General features: G+C 40.5%; 1 protein-coding gene across 1 annotated transcript; it reads right to left on the bottom strand.

The window, feature by feature from the left end:
- Positions 1-517: 517 nt before the first annotated feature.
- LOC124283714 (caspase-3-like) lies at positions 518-12,065 on the bottom strand. Its single transcript, XM_046719737.1, has 9 exons — positions 11,888-12,065; positions 10,403-10,540; positions 9,990-10,173; positions 8,383-8,489; positions 7,216-7,404; positions 5,713-5,929; positions 4,484-4,669; positions 4,288-4,397; positions 518-1,527 (listed from the first exon to the last, which is right to left on the bottom strand). Exons 1-9 carry the CDS (start codon positions 11,888-11,890, stop codon positions 1,405-1,407), a joined length of 1,257 nt encoding a protein of 418 aa, XP_046575693.1. The 5' UTR covers positions 11,891-12,065; the 3' UTR covers positions 518-1,404.
- Between the last annotated feature and the right edge of the window lie 4,721 nt (positions 12,066-16,786).

Here is a 16,786-nt window from a genome sequence, read left to right as displayed (position 1 = left end):
TCCCACTGTGGTGTTATTGTGTCTGGCTTCTAGCTCTTGTGTTGTTATTGTGTCTGGCTTCTAGCCCTTGTGTTGTTATTGTGTCTGGCTTCCTAATCCCCATTGTACTGTACAAACATCTGCTCAAACTTGTATATATGCTCCTTCATCCTTATGCTGTTCATCACTTGCTTGATAACGGTGTTAGAACCTACACCGAAACGTCGCTCTCACAGCAATAAAGAAGTTCTTCATCCATATATTCTCCTTCCTTATTGCCCCAACTTCTAAATGCCTCTCAAAGAAGAAATACTGGTACACGGGCTTTGGACCAACTGCAGTTCTTTGATTCTTACAATAAAAAGCTGCTGGACCAAGGCTAGGTAATCGTGTCAAATTCACTGATAACCTAAAACATGTGGTAAAAAATACTGTACGCCAGCGAGCCCGTTGGTCGCCTCTTACGACAAGCATGGATTGCTGAAGGCCAATGTTAAACTTCACGAGTATAAAAACTACCCAAAGGGACCACAAAACATACAAGTACGTACAATTTATAAAATGTTAAATATGATTGTAAATACGCAAGAAATATCTACATTGTACGAGGTAATCATGTAAAATTCAAAATAGTTTTATGTAGTTTGAAATAGAAATGATTCGTAGGTTGTATTCAACATATGAAATCAACTCTATGAATAAGGCTTTCATTGGAAAATATTAGAAATATCCTAACCAGGAGAATCTGTGGCGAGTCATACAATGATTTAGAGTACAAGATGTTTGTCGATTTTTCTAAACGTGCATGGAACATTGCTGATAAATCAGTCGTCAGAGACATATACCCAACGGGAGATTTCTTGCAGGTTACAGAATGGGGCGACAGTAGTATAACACGATGAGGATGGAGCTGAAGTGATGGTGAGTGGTGGGTGACACTGGGGTTGAGGGCTATAATATCCTGCCTGACGTGAGTTGTTTGCTACGAAAAGCGTCAGGTGAAATAAGCGAGCCTGCCGACCCATGGTGATATGTTGGTCATGTGGATTGTGTATTTGGTACATAGTCAGTCAGTTTGTTGTCGGTACTAACCGGACTTCATTAAAATGAAATATTTTACTTTTACTGACGCTATACCTCGTATGTGATAATTCGTAAATACCTCAGGAGGTTGCCTTGAGTAAATTTATAGTCAGCCAGACATGTAACTATTCCTCACTTCAAGCATACCTGATTTGTGCGTCTCAAATTTTTTAATAATAATCGGGAAGATCCGAATGAGCAACGAATAAAGTAGCACAATATTGTGTTACGGACATTTTACACATCCTCCAATTAACTATGGTCCATCTGTTTCGTGCACCTCAGTTGAGGATGATGTATGTCTGTTCTACGATAAAAACTGGCATACGAGGACATTTGTATCTAGCTTGTTTTCTGGGGAAGTCCAGGGAAGAAGTAAAAGTGCTTCGTAAGAACAGAACTATAAGTAGAAACTTGCTTGTACTTTTTGTTCTTGGTCACTCTACGACACACGAGGTCATTAACCTGTAAGACAAAAAGAATGAGTACACCAGGTTTTCTTGCCGCTGCCAGGAATATTCCAGCGACAGAGCGAAGGGATATAGCAGGCTTTACACATTGTATCCATGAGGGGAATTGAACACCTTTCTTTAGCACTAAGGGGGAGCGCTTTAACCACTAGGCTATCTCACCGACCATGTATAGGAAGGATGAAACATGGGAACTGTCTTGTTAAACTTTCACCTACAGTTTTGTTGCTTGTTATAAACATAATTTTCTTTTCACAAACATGGTTGAATATTGAGAACATGTTATTGAATCTGACATATGGGTGTCTTCACGAATGTGCGTCATACTTCATAACAAAAATCGTCCGTGGTATGGTGACCTACCTTCGGTGGCTGGCGATCTATAGCCCACTGTTATGTTGTAATGTCCTACATAGTATCTAATTTTAAGTTACATGCTAGTTTTAAGTCTCTTACTGTGATATACTAGTTGTTTTACTGTCCTTTGGTGACCGATTTTTATAAAATAAAATTCTAAAGTATTAAATGTTCTTGTCACGATATGGCTGAAATATTGCCAAAGTGACTTGAAATTTTAACTCACTCACTCATAACAAAAATCGAGTTGACGTAGGGCAGTGACTGCAGTAACTTCAGAACAAGACTTTCGTTAAAATGATTACAAAATGTACGTTGCATATATCACTCATTCTCAATAACGGGGTGCAAATTCTGTCGCCACCATGCTTCTCCTAAACTTCATTAGCAAATGTTAGTATCAGTATGGTTGGATAATGGTACCACCCTGGCCAACATACATCATGCATAAACAGCCCAATAACCCAAACTGTATATTTGCTAGAGCTACGATAAAATTTCAATTTGAAATGTTCGTTACTGTTGCCGGTGACAACACATTACTTTGCAGTTAAACTTGGATACCTGGATATTAAGACTTTGATATTGGTCAAAAGTTTTTTTTACTGCAAATTCTTAAGCCAAAGCATTCTTTTTAGACAAATGAATGTTTTAATGCCATGGCACCAGTTTTGAGGAAATATCCGTGACTAATTTTCAGCTTGACATGTACATGTGCAGAACAAGCATAATCGAACCCATTTTCTTTGAATGAATACAATTTATGTTTACATTAACGGTATTAGTCATTATTTGGGGCTCAGAATATCTCTCTGCATAGTGTATCTCAATACATAGAAATTATTCCATGCGTAGAAATAGGAGTGAAATGTTTGTTACCACCGCCATACTGGGGAATTGTGTTCTTTTTTCACACAGTTTAAGTTACATTTAGAACACAAAGTACGCCAGATGGGAAAAGAAAAATATATTCAAAGCTTGTGTGTGGTTAATGGTAACTTACTGCTTGATTTGCCAGAATGTGGAATCTCGGTTAATAAAATGTTCTTCACCAGGATATTTGAACTATATTGCTTGTGAGGTGAGGTGAAATTGGGTTTAACGTCGTGCTTGAGAATATTTCGCTCATATGACGACGTGCATGCGTGTGTATGTGTATGTGCGGCTGCTTGTACTAGCCCAGACTGAAGCTGGTTTTATAGTGCTAGCTCACTGAAATACCATGCCGCAGTGAAGCTTGAATACCCCACTCAGACACATTATACTCACTCCGAGCCGACCAGTCCTTGTTGTACCCATTAATGCCGAGCGCCAGACAGGGACCAACAAGTACCATATTTTAACGTTATTGCTTGTGAAGTTCTGATACTATTTTTCAAACATCACGTGACTTAAATCTTATATGATTGTTTTCAGTGTCAATATCTTGAAATCTGCCCAGTTTAAGTCTATTTGAGGACAAGACAGTGTTTCTGAACACATGGCGTTGCCTGAAATGTTCGTTACTTATATAGTGGTTTATATCTAGTGGTTGGAAAACTATAAAACCATATTTCCTCCTAAAATAGATGACACATATGGTTTGTGATTGAACTTTCAGAGGATTTGAAAGTATTTGTCACTTCAAGGCATTTTGTTTCATGTGTATCCTGTGTTCCCAAAGTTTGCTTTCACACAGTTTGGTCAATGTTTGTAAGTTCAGTATGTTTTATCCCGCACTGTACTTGCTGGGGATTAGGTAGTCTACCTAGCAAGAACACAGTTACAATGTTAAGGAAACATGTACTCCCAGGCTTGGTGATAAGGGCCATGACTGCTTTCCAGGTGTGTGTTTTAACCGGTTAAGGTGGCTATCCTTAGCTTTGTTACAACGAACATTGCAGTGTTAGGATTTTCTTGTTAGCTTCTTATATTTTCAAAAGTGTTCAATTCTTGTTGAATTCCCGTAGGTTTTAAGCAGCCCAATATGTTACCTTGGCAAAATAAATGATTTCACTCAAATACAACGTGATTAATTATTCAATATTTTTGTGAACTATTTGCATCCCGTTATTGAGAGAGAGCGATATACTTTTTCATGCAAAATCACATATTGACTCTTGGGGATGGGATATGACTTGTCCAGTTAAGCAAAGGGAAGACGTTCCGTTTCACTTTTCAGGATAGAGGACTTCATCGGAGAGAATGACTTTGCAGGTCTACACTTCATCTGAACACACTGCACATAAATTCAAAACAGAAATTGTATGTGTGCCAACTTGATTTGTCACTTCGCTTGGTCGGCATGATGTGTGAAGCCGCGTATCTCGTGTCCCCAGCCAAAACCGGCCAACAGTCATGATCACTCCTCTTCACAGCGTGAAACCTGGATTGACGGGACATGGGAAATCATACATACCTTGGTCATCATTGACGCTAGATCTTCTTTGTGAGCAAACTTCATAAAGACGTAAACAATAGCCTGTATAAACCATGAGCCGTTTACTGTGTTTCGAACTGACATATAATCTGCAAATAAACAGAAATATGTTGCAAATAATAGTATTTACTCAAAAGGACACGACGGTGCATTCGACTGACAACGTGTATATCACCTGGCGTCGTAGCTTCTGCTATCATGATGTCAGCCCTGGGTGGATGTTCAGCAGCTGAACTGGTCGTAGCGACAAGGTTTTGTTTTTCTGTCTGTGGTTCCTTGTGTATTCTGATGCTTTCAAGTTCTTGTGTTACCTCAGAAACAGTGGGATCTGGTGCACTTTCTGCGCCCGTGTCTTTCTTTTCTGCAAAATTGAAAACGATTGTGTCCTGTAACAAAACTTCGTTTTGTCTTAATTTAAGGGGCGAATTAGTAGCCCAGGGGTTCAAGCGTTCGCTCAACACGCCGAAGACCCGGGTTCGATTCCCCACATTGGTACAGTGTGTGAAGACCATGTTTGGTGTGCCCCGCCGTGATATTATTGGAATATTACTAAAAGTGGCATAAAACTAAACTCATTCACTAAATACTTAATTTTGATATTTTTAAAAAGAAATATTGCCCTGAGTTTTAACCCAAATACATCTATTACTTCGCCCGTTGTGTGTCCTGAAAGATTGTGTTGTGTCTGAAAAGAAATTACCGTCGATGCACAAGTCAAGGTTAAGACTGCAAAATTTGTCTTACGTGCCTATATTCTGAATGCAAGATTTACTTTATGCGATTCTTTTTCATGAAGGGTTCGCCGAATGAGCCTTTAATTGTGCAAGATTCCATTTGCGACGAAAGTCTTTACTTGCAGCTTCGTCAGAGTATCCCCTGATTAGACCGACAATGTAAGTGAATATTTTTGATAAGTTATGTTTAGCGGCTACCAGCTAAACCTCAAAATAAAATGATGCGGAATTCCGGAGAGTGGAAGGTCGCGGGTTCGATCCCCGGTCGCGCTATACCAAAAGAAGTTAAAATATGGTACTTGTTGTTCTCTGACTGGTCGGCTCGGAGTCGGTATAATGTGTCTGAGTGGGATATTCATGCTTCACTGCGGCATGGTATCTCGGTGGGCTAGCACTATAAAACCAGCTTAAGTCTGGGCTAGGACAGGCAGCCACACATACACACGCATGCATGTCGTCATATGAGCGAAATATTCTTAAATTACCACCCATTTCACCTCACCTTCCATAGTTCATTAACAGGGGTGAATAAAAGATGGACATGTAATTCGGCTCTAAATCAAATTTCACTGTCGAAACCGTTGTGCACTGTGACGTTCCTGTCAACAGATTGTTTTAAGTAATTAAGATATCAGTCAGACCAATGATAAGTAGGCACCTCTCTACTTACGTCCCTGACAGGCCTGTATGAAGAAAAGTTTCGGCTTCCCAACAAGTGTTTGACAGTTCTGACCATTAAACATATCAGTGATTTCCTGTATGTTGGCAACCTCGCCGTCAACCCCATACACGCCTCCTCCAGTCCCATGGGACAAGATGACACACGCGAAACAGTCATAGCCGTCATGATCGAGTTGTCTCTCTTCATCCAGCACTTCTATGATTTTCTGAAAAGGCATTAAGAGTCAAAAGGTTAGTTTTAAGGTCATTTAGCTCACCTGGTCATATGTTACCATATGCATTTTATCAGAATCAGTATTGGGGAATTTTTGTGAGTAATAACACAAATTGGATAGTTTTAATGGTGGAGAGGACAGGTGTCGTTAGATTTGAACGGGAAGACTATCACAGTTGGATAAGATGCTGATATTGTTCCTTTGTCCGGGTATTGATAGGCCGTGCAGTTACAATGGTTATTGACATACTTGTGAATGGAGAGTGTATGTAGCTTGAAAATACTATTCTATACAGGAGGGTGATATGCCGTTAAGTTATATAGTGATAACATAAATGCATAATGCATATTCATAATGCGCCTATTCCACACCCTTGCTCAAAGCAATACAGAATATTTACACTGGAATATTTACAGTTGATATTATAAGTAATATGCTGAAATAAGGTGGGTTTTAAGTCTATCATTGACATGCAAGAGTTATCAATATTAATCCTTCATAAAGAAAATCTGACATAACATTGGTATGCTGAAAAATTGGAAGAAATTACTTTAATAATGTAATTTTAATATGGCGGCAATGTTTTAAAATCGAATCGGAACTCTATGGGCTTTTTGTGTTTTTGTTTGTGATTCTGTGATATATACTCCCCATCAAAAGTTTAGACTCACTAGTGTAAATGTAGCCACTCACTTCAGTCAACTGTTCTAAATTTTGCAAAATATTCCATACTGTTTAAAGGTACTGTGCACACATGAACTGATGTATTGTAAAACAAATTAGTAACGTTGAAAAGATTATTGTCATGACTTCAATAAATGATGAAACTCAGTGAAAATTGGCGAATTCTTAACAAAACTTTACACCAAAACGCAGCTGGTCACATGCACGATATGTGCACATGCTTTTCAGCAATTTGATGCATGATCCTCGTGCAATTCATGTGCATAAGGTTTGCAGTCGGTTCCCCCAAGTTAGTGGAGAAATTCATTTTCGATGTAACTACATATATACATAACTTATAGTGAGTGCTTTAAGTGAGTCTAAACTTTTGATGGGTAGTATATGTGTACGGGTACTGGGAATGATATGGAAAATGTACTTGTTAACGGAGTTATTCATAATTTTGGGTTGCATCTGTCATATGGGTTCATAAAGTAATATCGAGATGTGTAATATGGGTTCATTAAGTAATATCGAGATGAGTTTTGTTTTCATGATTGATGTTTTAAAAATTAATTATTAAACTACATCATCAAAATGTGCATTCTATTTACCTCACGTGTCAGATCTTTCTTGACGACTTTATCCAACGATAGGTCATCAAAAAGAAGACATAGCGAAGTAGCATCCTCATCAGTCCCTGTTCTGTCTTCCAGGTCTAACTTTTTCTCTCTTGCAGCGGAAAAGTTTTTGTTATTAATTATCAAGACTCTCCCTCTTGGGCATTTCTCCATGCGGTAGATCTGTCAGTAGAGATTAGCATATATTCAGTGTTCGAAATACTTGCCTGCCCGACCGCCCGGGACGGGTTATTTTCAACACGGACTGCCAGATTCTCAAATTCACCTGCCCGACGGTCGAGTTAAAATTTAGACATGTATATATGAAGATATTTTGTGGGCAGGTAAGTTTTGGTCAGGGCTGGCAAGTTTTACATCTAGCAAGCCCTGTGGTCTGGCTGAAATTTCCGGGAGTTGCATACCATGTATCATATATTCAGTAATGATGTCCTAACACATATAATTCCTGTTTGATTCAGTTATTGTTTCCTTAATTCTCAGTAATTATTTCATAATTCGTGAGTTTACCAAGAGGTCAAGCTCAGTGTTAAATCTCAACTCATTCACAAGTTTTTGGTTTACCTTCTTTGACAAACCTACAAACTCAAAAGAAAACAACTGAGGTTGAAAATCCCTTTTCTTGTCCTCTTTACCTATTTGTTGTACGAATGGTGTGGTTTGGTTGTTGATTAACGGTGCACTCAGCAATATTCCAGCTGTATGGCGGTGGTCTGTAAATAATGGAGTCTGGGCCAGACAGCCAGTGATCAACAGCATGAACATCCATCTACGCATTTGGGACACCATGACAAGTGTCAACCAAGTCAGCGAGTCTGACCACCCGACCCCGTCAGTCGCCTAATACGACAGGCATGGGTTACAGAAGATCAATTCTAACTCGGATCGTCAGGGTTTTTTGGTTGTAAGAGACGACTGTCGGGATCTGAAGGTCAGGCACGCTGATATGGCTGATGCATGTCGTCGTTTCCCACCTGCGTAGATCGATGCTCATGACGCCAATCACTGGATTGGTCCAGATTTGATTATTTACAGATCTTCGTCATATAGCTGAAAAACTAGTGAGTGCGGCCTTATTGACAACAACGAAACAAACATCATACGTCATGATGTAAATGTTTGGAGATCAATTCAAATATATACCATTGAACTTGATTTTGACTCTTCAAACCATTGTCGCATTTGAATATTGTCTTCGGCAACCATCTCAACCTTTACTTCGTTTGTACTGTAGTCTACAGGCGGCCAAGCTGAAACAAATACAATAACTTGTAGGGTTAGTGAGTCAGTTGGGTTTAACGCTGCTTTGAGTGAGGGAGTCAGAATAGTTTTACGCCACTTTTGGCAATATTCCAGCAATATCACGGGAACACCAGAAATGGGCTTCACACATTGTATCCATGTGGGGAAGCGAACCCCTGTCTTGGGCATGACGAGCAACTGAGGCTACCCCACCGCCCAACGCTGCTTTGAACAGTATCCTCGGTGTGAAAAACGACCGAAGTGGAGTAGACCATTAAGATTTGGATGGCGATAAACCGAGAAACATAATCGAAACTAATCTGGATTCGAACCTACAAATATATAAGGGATACTTGCAGGCCCAAGGGACGCTAACATTAGATATACCACTGGAGCATGTCTCTATCGCTAACATTAGATATACCACTGGAGCATGTCTCTATCGCTAACATTAGATATACCACTGGAGCATGTCTCTATCGCTAACATTAGATATACCTCTGGAGCACGTCTCTATCGCTGACATTAGATATACCACTGGAGCATGTCTCTATCGCTAACATTAGATATACCTCTGGAGCATGTCTCTATCACTAACATTCGATATACCACTGCAGCATGTCTCTATAGCTAACATTAGATATACCACTGGAGCATGTTTCTATCGCTAACATTAGATATACCACTGGAGCATGTTTCTATCGCTGACATTAAGATATACCACTGGAGCATGTTTCTATCGCTAACATTAGATATACCACTGGAGCATGTCTCTATCGCTGACATTTGATATACCTCTGGAGCACGTCTCTATCGCTGACATAAGATATACCACTGGAGCATGTTTCTATCGCTAACATTAGATATACCACTGGAGCATGTCTCTATCGCTTACATTAGATATACCACTGGAGCATGTTTCTATCGCTAACATTAGATATACCACTGGAGCATGTTTCTATCGCTAACATTAGATATACCACTGGAGCATGTTTCTATCGCTAACATTAGATATACCAATGGAACATGTTTCTATCGCTAACATTAGATATACCACTGGAGCATGTTTCTATCGCTGACATTTGATATACCTCTGGAGCACGTCTCTATCGCTGACATTAGATATACCACTGGAGCATGTCTCTATCGCTAACATTAGATATACCTCTGGAGCATGTCTCTATCACTAACATTCGATATACCACTGCAGCATGTCTCTATAGCTAACAGTAGATATACCACTGGAGCATGTTTCTATCGCTAACATTAGATATACCACTGGAGCATGTTTCTATCGCTGACATAAGATATACCACTGGAGCATGTTTCTATCGCTAACATTAGATATACCACTGGAGCATGTCTCTATCGCTGACATTTGATATACCTCTGGAGCACGTCTCTATCGCTTATATTAGATATACCACAGGTGGATAAAAATACACATTTATACAGTATGTAGTTAAGCATATTAAACATATAATATGGCACTGGCTGTTTATACCTACATTCAGGGAGGTCATCTGTCGGTTGCTGAGGCTGTGGTGCTGGAGGCTTCAGGATATCAGCTGCAACCTGCTCGCCACATTTTATCAGGGCAGTGTGGAAATGGTCAAAAGCTCCATCACCTCTACGTGGCAATAAATCAAGCAAAGCCCATTTCTTGTCCCTTGGTGTGTGGTGCTTCCCTTCCTACTCAACAGAAACGAAGTTATGTTATGTATGAGTACATATTTAAACCATATGACTTGTCTGGTGAGAGTAAGTTGTGTTCGAAATTGCATTTTTGTACTAAGAATATCTTAGCGGCATGGATGAAGCCAGCTATATACACTTCATGTATACACTACCAATGTAGAATTTTTACGCAATATTAAGATTTTTATACATAATTCGATGATGACATCATAAAAATACAAACTAAAATATCCTCCTTCATGTGAGCTGTTATGGTCTCCATACTGAAAAGTTCATTGACAACGGCAGCTATGTTAGCTATATTGTCCACGAGGCCGCCACGGTTTCTTATAAGAATATCCTTGTGTGTGTTGGTCATCGCCTGAAAGAATGATTCATCACTTGATATAAACAACCCACGTTAAATAGAGCAAAGTATGGTAGTCAACTCAATATTTGCCAAAAATATTTATTTGCCTACTCAACACTATCCCAGATAACCACGGCGAAAAGAAACATAATTATATTATATGAAAGAGTGAGTGAGTGTAGTTTTACACGGCCTTTAGCAATATTCCAGCAATATCACGGCTGAGTACACCAGAAATGGGTTTCACTCTTTCTACCCATGTGGGGAATCGAACCCGGGCCTTTGGCGTGACGAGCGAACGCTTTAACCACTAGGCTACCCCACCGCCCTAATCTTCAAGGAGTCGGAAGCTGAATACAGCGTCAAATCTCAGTACATGAGCAAGACTCTCAAATACCGCCTGCCATGTACGTTGTGATTTTGACAAACACAGCTTCGTCCCCTTCACATGGAGTAATGATGCTTCACATTACGCAGACGCACACACACACATTCCGACAACAATTTCACTGAAATACGAAAGGAGGTAAATGTACGTGCAGTCTGTTCATATTTTCCTCGGAAAGAATGTAACAGTCACCGAGACTTCTCGCTCGCTCGGACCGCCTCCTTGGTGTAGTGGTTAGAGCGTCCGCCCGGAGAGCGGAAAGTCGCGGGTTCGATCCCCGACCGTGTCATACCAAAAGACGTTAAAATATGGTACTTGTTGGTCCCTGCCTGGCGCTCGGCATTAATTGGTACAAGGACTGGTCGACTCGGAGTGAGTATAATGTGTCTGAGTGGGGTATTCATGCTTCACTGGGGCATGGTATCTCAGTGAGCTACACCTATAGAACCAGCTTAAGTCTGGGCTAGTACAAGCAGCCCCACATACACACGCATGCACATCGTCATATGAGCGAAATATTCTCAAGCACGACGTTAAACCCAATTTCACCTCACCTCACCTCTCGCTCGCACGATAACGTATTCTACCACTGTGTGTTACATTCATATCTCGTTTTATTGTTGTGCAGTCCATTTTCAGTGTTACCCACCTGACCGTCCCGAACAAATGTGTCCCGGCTTTAAGTCTTTATCTATTGTCTGGCCCTGTACAGTTAAAACCGACCGAATACTCAAATGCACTGTTCACATGTACACTAATATCTTCTCACCCATGGTTGCCTGTTACAAGATGCCACAACTCAATCCCCAAAAACAGATATACATCGATGATGATACATCATCGTCATGAGACACGTTCATAATAACTGTAGCGCTCGTGGGTCGTCAGTATTAACTATCAAGGCTACTTTCTCTTTACCTTCAAAGCAAATCGTTAACCTAGCAAGTTGTCCCTAGTTAAAGCAGTCCTACCATGATGTATATCTTCCTCAGCAGTCGCCCAGATCAGTTGTTGATTGTTACGTAATTATTGTAAACTTGAGTTCAGGAAATCCGTCTATAAACAGTATATAAATCCTGGTCATGCAAGACCAAACACCTGAAGGGGGCGGAAGAAAGATCAGACCGGACCGCTCCAGCAAAGTCCCAACAAAAGATTTACTGAAAATAACAACGAAACATCGAAGCATTCGCTAACGTGTTTCAATAGTGAGAATATACACAACGATTTCAATAGGTGTTGTAACTGGGGCTGTTGGGAATGAGGTTAACGTGCACAGTGGTTTGCCCATTCATATTTTCCTCGGAAGTAGTTTAACACTCTCCGGGAAACCAGAAGACTTCGAAAACTGACATGAACATGACACGAAAATGATTCAGTTACTACAGGCAAAATAATTAGGAATACGAATTCATCCCAACGGAAATAATACTCGTTATTACGAAAAAAAGAAGCGTTACAACGAAATGAGATGCGTTATATAACGAAAAGATATGCGTTATAACGAAAGGGGATGCGTTATAACCAAAATACATTCAAACAGAGGGGTTATTTAGTACACGGATTTGTTTGGGTTTCGTTTGGTTGTAATACACTTCTTTCGTTAGACTTTCGGGGTTACGCATCGTTTGTTTATAATAACGAAGTTTTAACGTTATGATAAGTCTATTTTGTTTCAACACATTTGTTTTCATTACAACAAATATATTTTGGTGGAAATGCATCTTTTGTTCGTGATATTGAAACCTTTCCCGGTATTATGAGTATATTTTCGATATCTTGTTTTATGTATTTGAAATATTTTCCCTTTAATAATGGAACTTTTTTAACATGTTTTATATATTTTAGTTGTGATGACAGTAACCTTTCGTAGACGCTCATGATTTCAGCCACTTGATTGTCTGGTCCAGGCGAGGTTATTAACAGACCGCCTTCACAATAGCAGGGATGTTGCTGCGTGTGCCGTTTAACAGCAAACAAACAAACAAACGTACAAGTTCGTGATCAAATTGTGAAAATATCCATCCCTAGTCCGTCACGGACACCGGGTACTAAAGGGGCGTCTTAGCAGCCCGGGGCCGAGGGCTGATCTCGTGTCTGCTCCAGACAACTTGAGCTAGGTTTGAAGTCGCAATATACAACATAGATATATCAAAGTGCAGACTAGTTTAGAAACAGGAAAAGCTTTGTATTATATATCAATATGAACGATCATGGGACAGGGGTTATTGAAGAAGCACCGGGAGTTGGTGTATGGACGGTGTTGGTTGAGTGGTGGTCTGAGTTGAAGGCTTTGTACGGGTGAATGGATGGGTGTGTCAGTATATTAAGCAATGTAATGCTTTGGGTTATGTTGATATGACAATTTAGCACATGAGCCTTTAATGTGTATCTGTTTATGTTTAAACCTGTGTCCCATAGGCCATGTTGACTGGTCGGTGTACAAACATTGTATTCTCTATTGTATTTTTATAATTGTGCACTGTGAGACACGTAAAAAACAAATTTTCGTTTCTCCTTCTTCTTACCAGAGACCATATACCGGTATATGGTCTCTGTTCTTACCTAATTCTCCTATGGACTCGTCATCTAACCAGATCTCCCATATGTGAGGAGTCATAAACTCGTCACCTAACAAGTTCCCCCATCTAAGCGTGACACGGATTCGTCACTTAACCAGATCTCCCATATGTGAGGAGGAATAAAACTCGTCACCTAACCAGTTCCCCCATCTAAGCCGTAACACGGACTCGTCACCTAACAAGATCTTCCGTATGTGAGGAGGCATAAATTCACCTAACACGTTTCCTCATCTAAGCCGTGACACGGACTCGTCACCTAACCAGATCTCCCGTATATGAGCAGGCATAAACTCGTCACCAAACAAGTTCCCCCGTCTAATCCATGACACGGACTCGTCATCTAATCAGATATCCTGTATGTGAAAAGGCATAAACTCGTCACCTAACCAGATATCCATTATGTGAGGAGGCATAAACTCGTCACCTAACATGTTCCCCCATCTAAGCCGTGACACGGACTCGTCACTTAACCAGATCTCCCATATGTGAGGAGGCATAAAGTCGTCACCTGACCAGTTTCCCCATCTAAGCGTGACACGGACTCGTCACTTAACCAGATATCCCGTATGTGAGGAGACATAAACTCGTCACCAAACAAGTTCCCCAGTCTAATCCATGACACGGACTCGTCACCTAACCAGTTCTTCAATCTTTTAAGTGACACAAACGCGTCACCTAACCAGTTCTGTTAAGTAGCAAGTTCTTCACATGTTCAGTGGTGCAGCGTAGGACAGTCTCCAGCGACAGCGTGCTATTGCTCACCGTACTACCTTGTACAGTTGTTTCGCATATGTCTTGTTAAACAAGTACGTGTGAGAAGGGTGCAGCTCAGATGAATATTCACAGATTCGTGAACAAACTTCGACGTGACGTAAAAATACATTTGATTTTGCAATTGTGTTATTTTTCATTGTTGTCAATTCAGAATACTACATCAGCAGTCCACAATAACTATACTAGCCACATAAAGAAACTGTGCACACAGAAATGCCTTCATAATTGGAATACAACACAGCAAAGACGAAATGATGTAGACACTTTATAAGCTGAAGTATCGGACCACAAGAAAATGTCAAAAGAACATGAACAATATCCGTAACGATGACGTCAGAAGTTCAAAATCGTGTAGGGGGGGTCACACGACGAACTCACAAAGTCAATAACGGGTATGACCACCGTGTGCGTGAAGCACAGCAGTGCATCGACAACGCATAGGGGCTAGCAAATGAGCATTGAAGTTCTGGGGAATGGTCTGGGACTTGGTCACTGCTGTCTGGGACCTGTATCTGAGATGAGTCACCCGAATCCACCTGTCCTGTCTTGGCGTCGTTACGTCGGGAACGCCCAGAACGTGGGTGGTCGGCGACGTCATTACTGTTTCGATAACGCCTGACCCATGCAGATATCGTGTTACGATGGCATTGGAAATGTGCTACCACCTGTTGTTGGCTCATTCCTGCTCGAACCATTCCAACGGCTTCATGACGTTGAGCAGATGTTAATCTTGGCATGATGTGCATGTGACTTCTCATGTGGATTTGTGAACGTTTGAATGACCAACGATCAAGCTTTCGACAGTGACAGCAATTTCAGAGTTTCACATGTTGTGTGCAGCTGTACGGGCTGCACGTGCAGTAACACATTGCAAAGCCATAGGCCACCGTCAATGACGTCACGTCGCCTGGCACGTGCATGAGCGTTTGATTGTCTCCAAAACTTGCTATGTTCACAAATGTATTTATGTTTAAATACGCTGTGTGCCTATATTTATATTTTCTGTGTGCACAGTTTCTTTATGTGGCCAGTATACATCTTCGACCAGTGCATTGGTGCAACTTTGTTTCCAATGTGTTTCTGACTCAAACTACAAATATGTCTGGTGCAACTCCTTAGATTTTTACAATACTTTCCCATGTCATTTTTAGGTGTACAATTGACATGCACTTGCATGTGTTTATGATAGTGCCGAGCATCATGTGGATATGTTTTCACTGATGCATGAAGTACGAATATATATATCTGCAGTGATTCTTAAACAACTCACTGCAATTGATGCATGCAGTGTGCAAAATTGCCACTGGCCCACAACCCGTGGCTAGTAAACATCCAGTCGGTCCAGCAATCTGCACAGTCACTGGCCCGACTAGCTAGTGAATTTCATGAGGTCATTTTTTAAATATATCACTCTATCCAACTTGTTAAGTTATAATACACTTTTAAATCATGCAAGATTAAGGCCTGATAAATGATGGTATTTTACCTTTTTGTAATCTTTTGCTTAGTTTCTACATTCAAATTTTGTGCTAGAGAATTATTTTGTGGACTAGTAACTTTCAGTCATAGCTAGCCCGACTTGCTGGCAAAATTTGGAAACTATTTTGCACACTGGATGCATGCAACATTATGAAGAGACCAACGGTGAAGATAAAGAGAATGTATAAATCCTACACATAAGCCATACAAGAGCTTTACTGCTCCACTGTAGGCACTGGCTTCAAGCAAAAGTGAAAGCTGTCATATCAACTGACAAGACAGAGTTATACCAATATGTACTGGGTTCAAGCAAAGACGGAAACTTAGCCAAATAGCACAGCCTTGCCTGTGCACCTCACATGACGACTTGATCCTTAAGTCCAGATTGATGAGATATATTAAAAAAAATAGTTCACAAAAATTCCTTTATCTGGTTTCTCCAGTACCACTTCTTACAAACACTGAGTGGTCCAGGCTACCAATGGATTGCCTGACTCACAATAACAGTGTACATAGTATAGAATTTAGTGTGGATGTGCTAGAGCTGGGTTAGAATTGATCTTCAGAAAACCATGCTTGCCGTAAGAGGAGACTGACGGGATCGGGTGGTCAGGCTCGCGGATTTGTTGACACATATCATGGTAACCCAATTGCGTAGATCGATGCTTATGCTGTTGATCACCGAAATATAGCTGGAATTTTGCTGAGTATGGCGTAAAACTAAACTCACTCACCAACCAGCACCTGTGTGTATCCATGCACGTGTAGGGGTTGTTTTGTTTGTTGTTTAACACCGCAGTCGTCATACTCCAGTCATATGAGGTGGTCTGTTAAATATTGAGTATGGGCCAGACAATCAACGAATGTCTGTTGCATGAATGTAAAACATGCGGCAATATTGCTAGTAGTATGATGAAAGAACAACACCTGAGGAGTTAATATGTATTAAAGTAATAGTTACATACAATAGTAAAATGTGACCCTACAAACACAAACATAGCTCACATTTGTAGCAAAATACGTTTTGTAACCAAT

The sequence above is a fragment of the Haliotis rubra genome, unplaced genomic scaffold (assembly GCF_003918875.1).
Source record: "Haliotis rubra isolate DU_JTF1 unplaced genomic scaffold, ASM391887v1 Scf1095, whole genome shotgun sequence".
Classification (NCBI taxonomy): Eukaryota; Metazoa; Mollusca; class Gastropoda; order Lepetellida; family Haliotidae; genus Haliotis; species Haliotis rubra.
This window is presented reverse-complemented; position numbering and strand designations above follow the sequence as displayed.

Coding starts and splice junctions, on each gene's coding strand:
- LOC124283714 (XM_046719737.1), bottom strand. Junction 10,174..10,402: donor ACATGAAGGAGGATATTTTA/GTTTGTATTTTT, acceptor TCTGTTGAGTAG/GAAGGGAAGCACCACACACC. Junction 1,528..4,287: donor TAGCGTCAATGATGACCAAG/GTATGTATGATT, acceptor TTTGTCTTACAG/GTTAATGACCTCGTGTGTCG.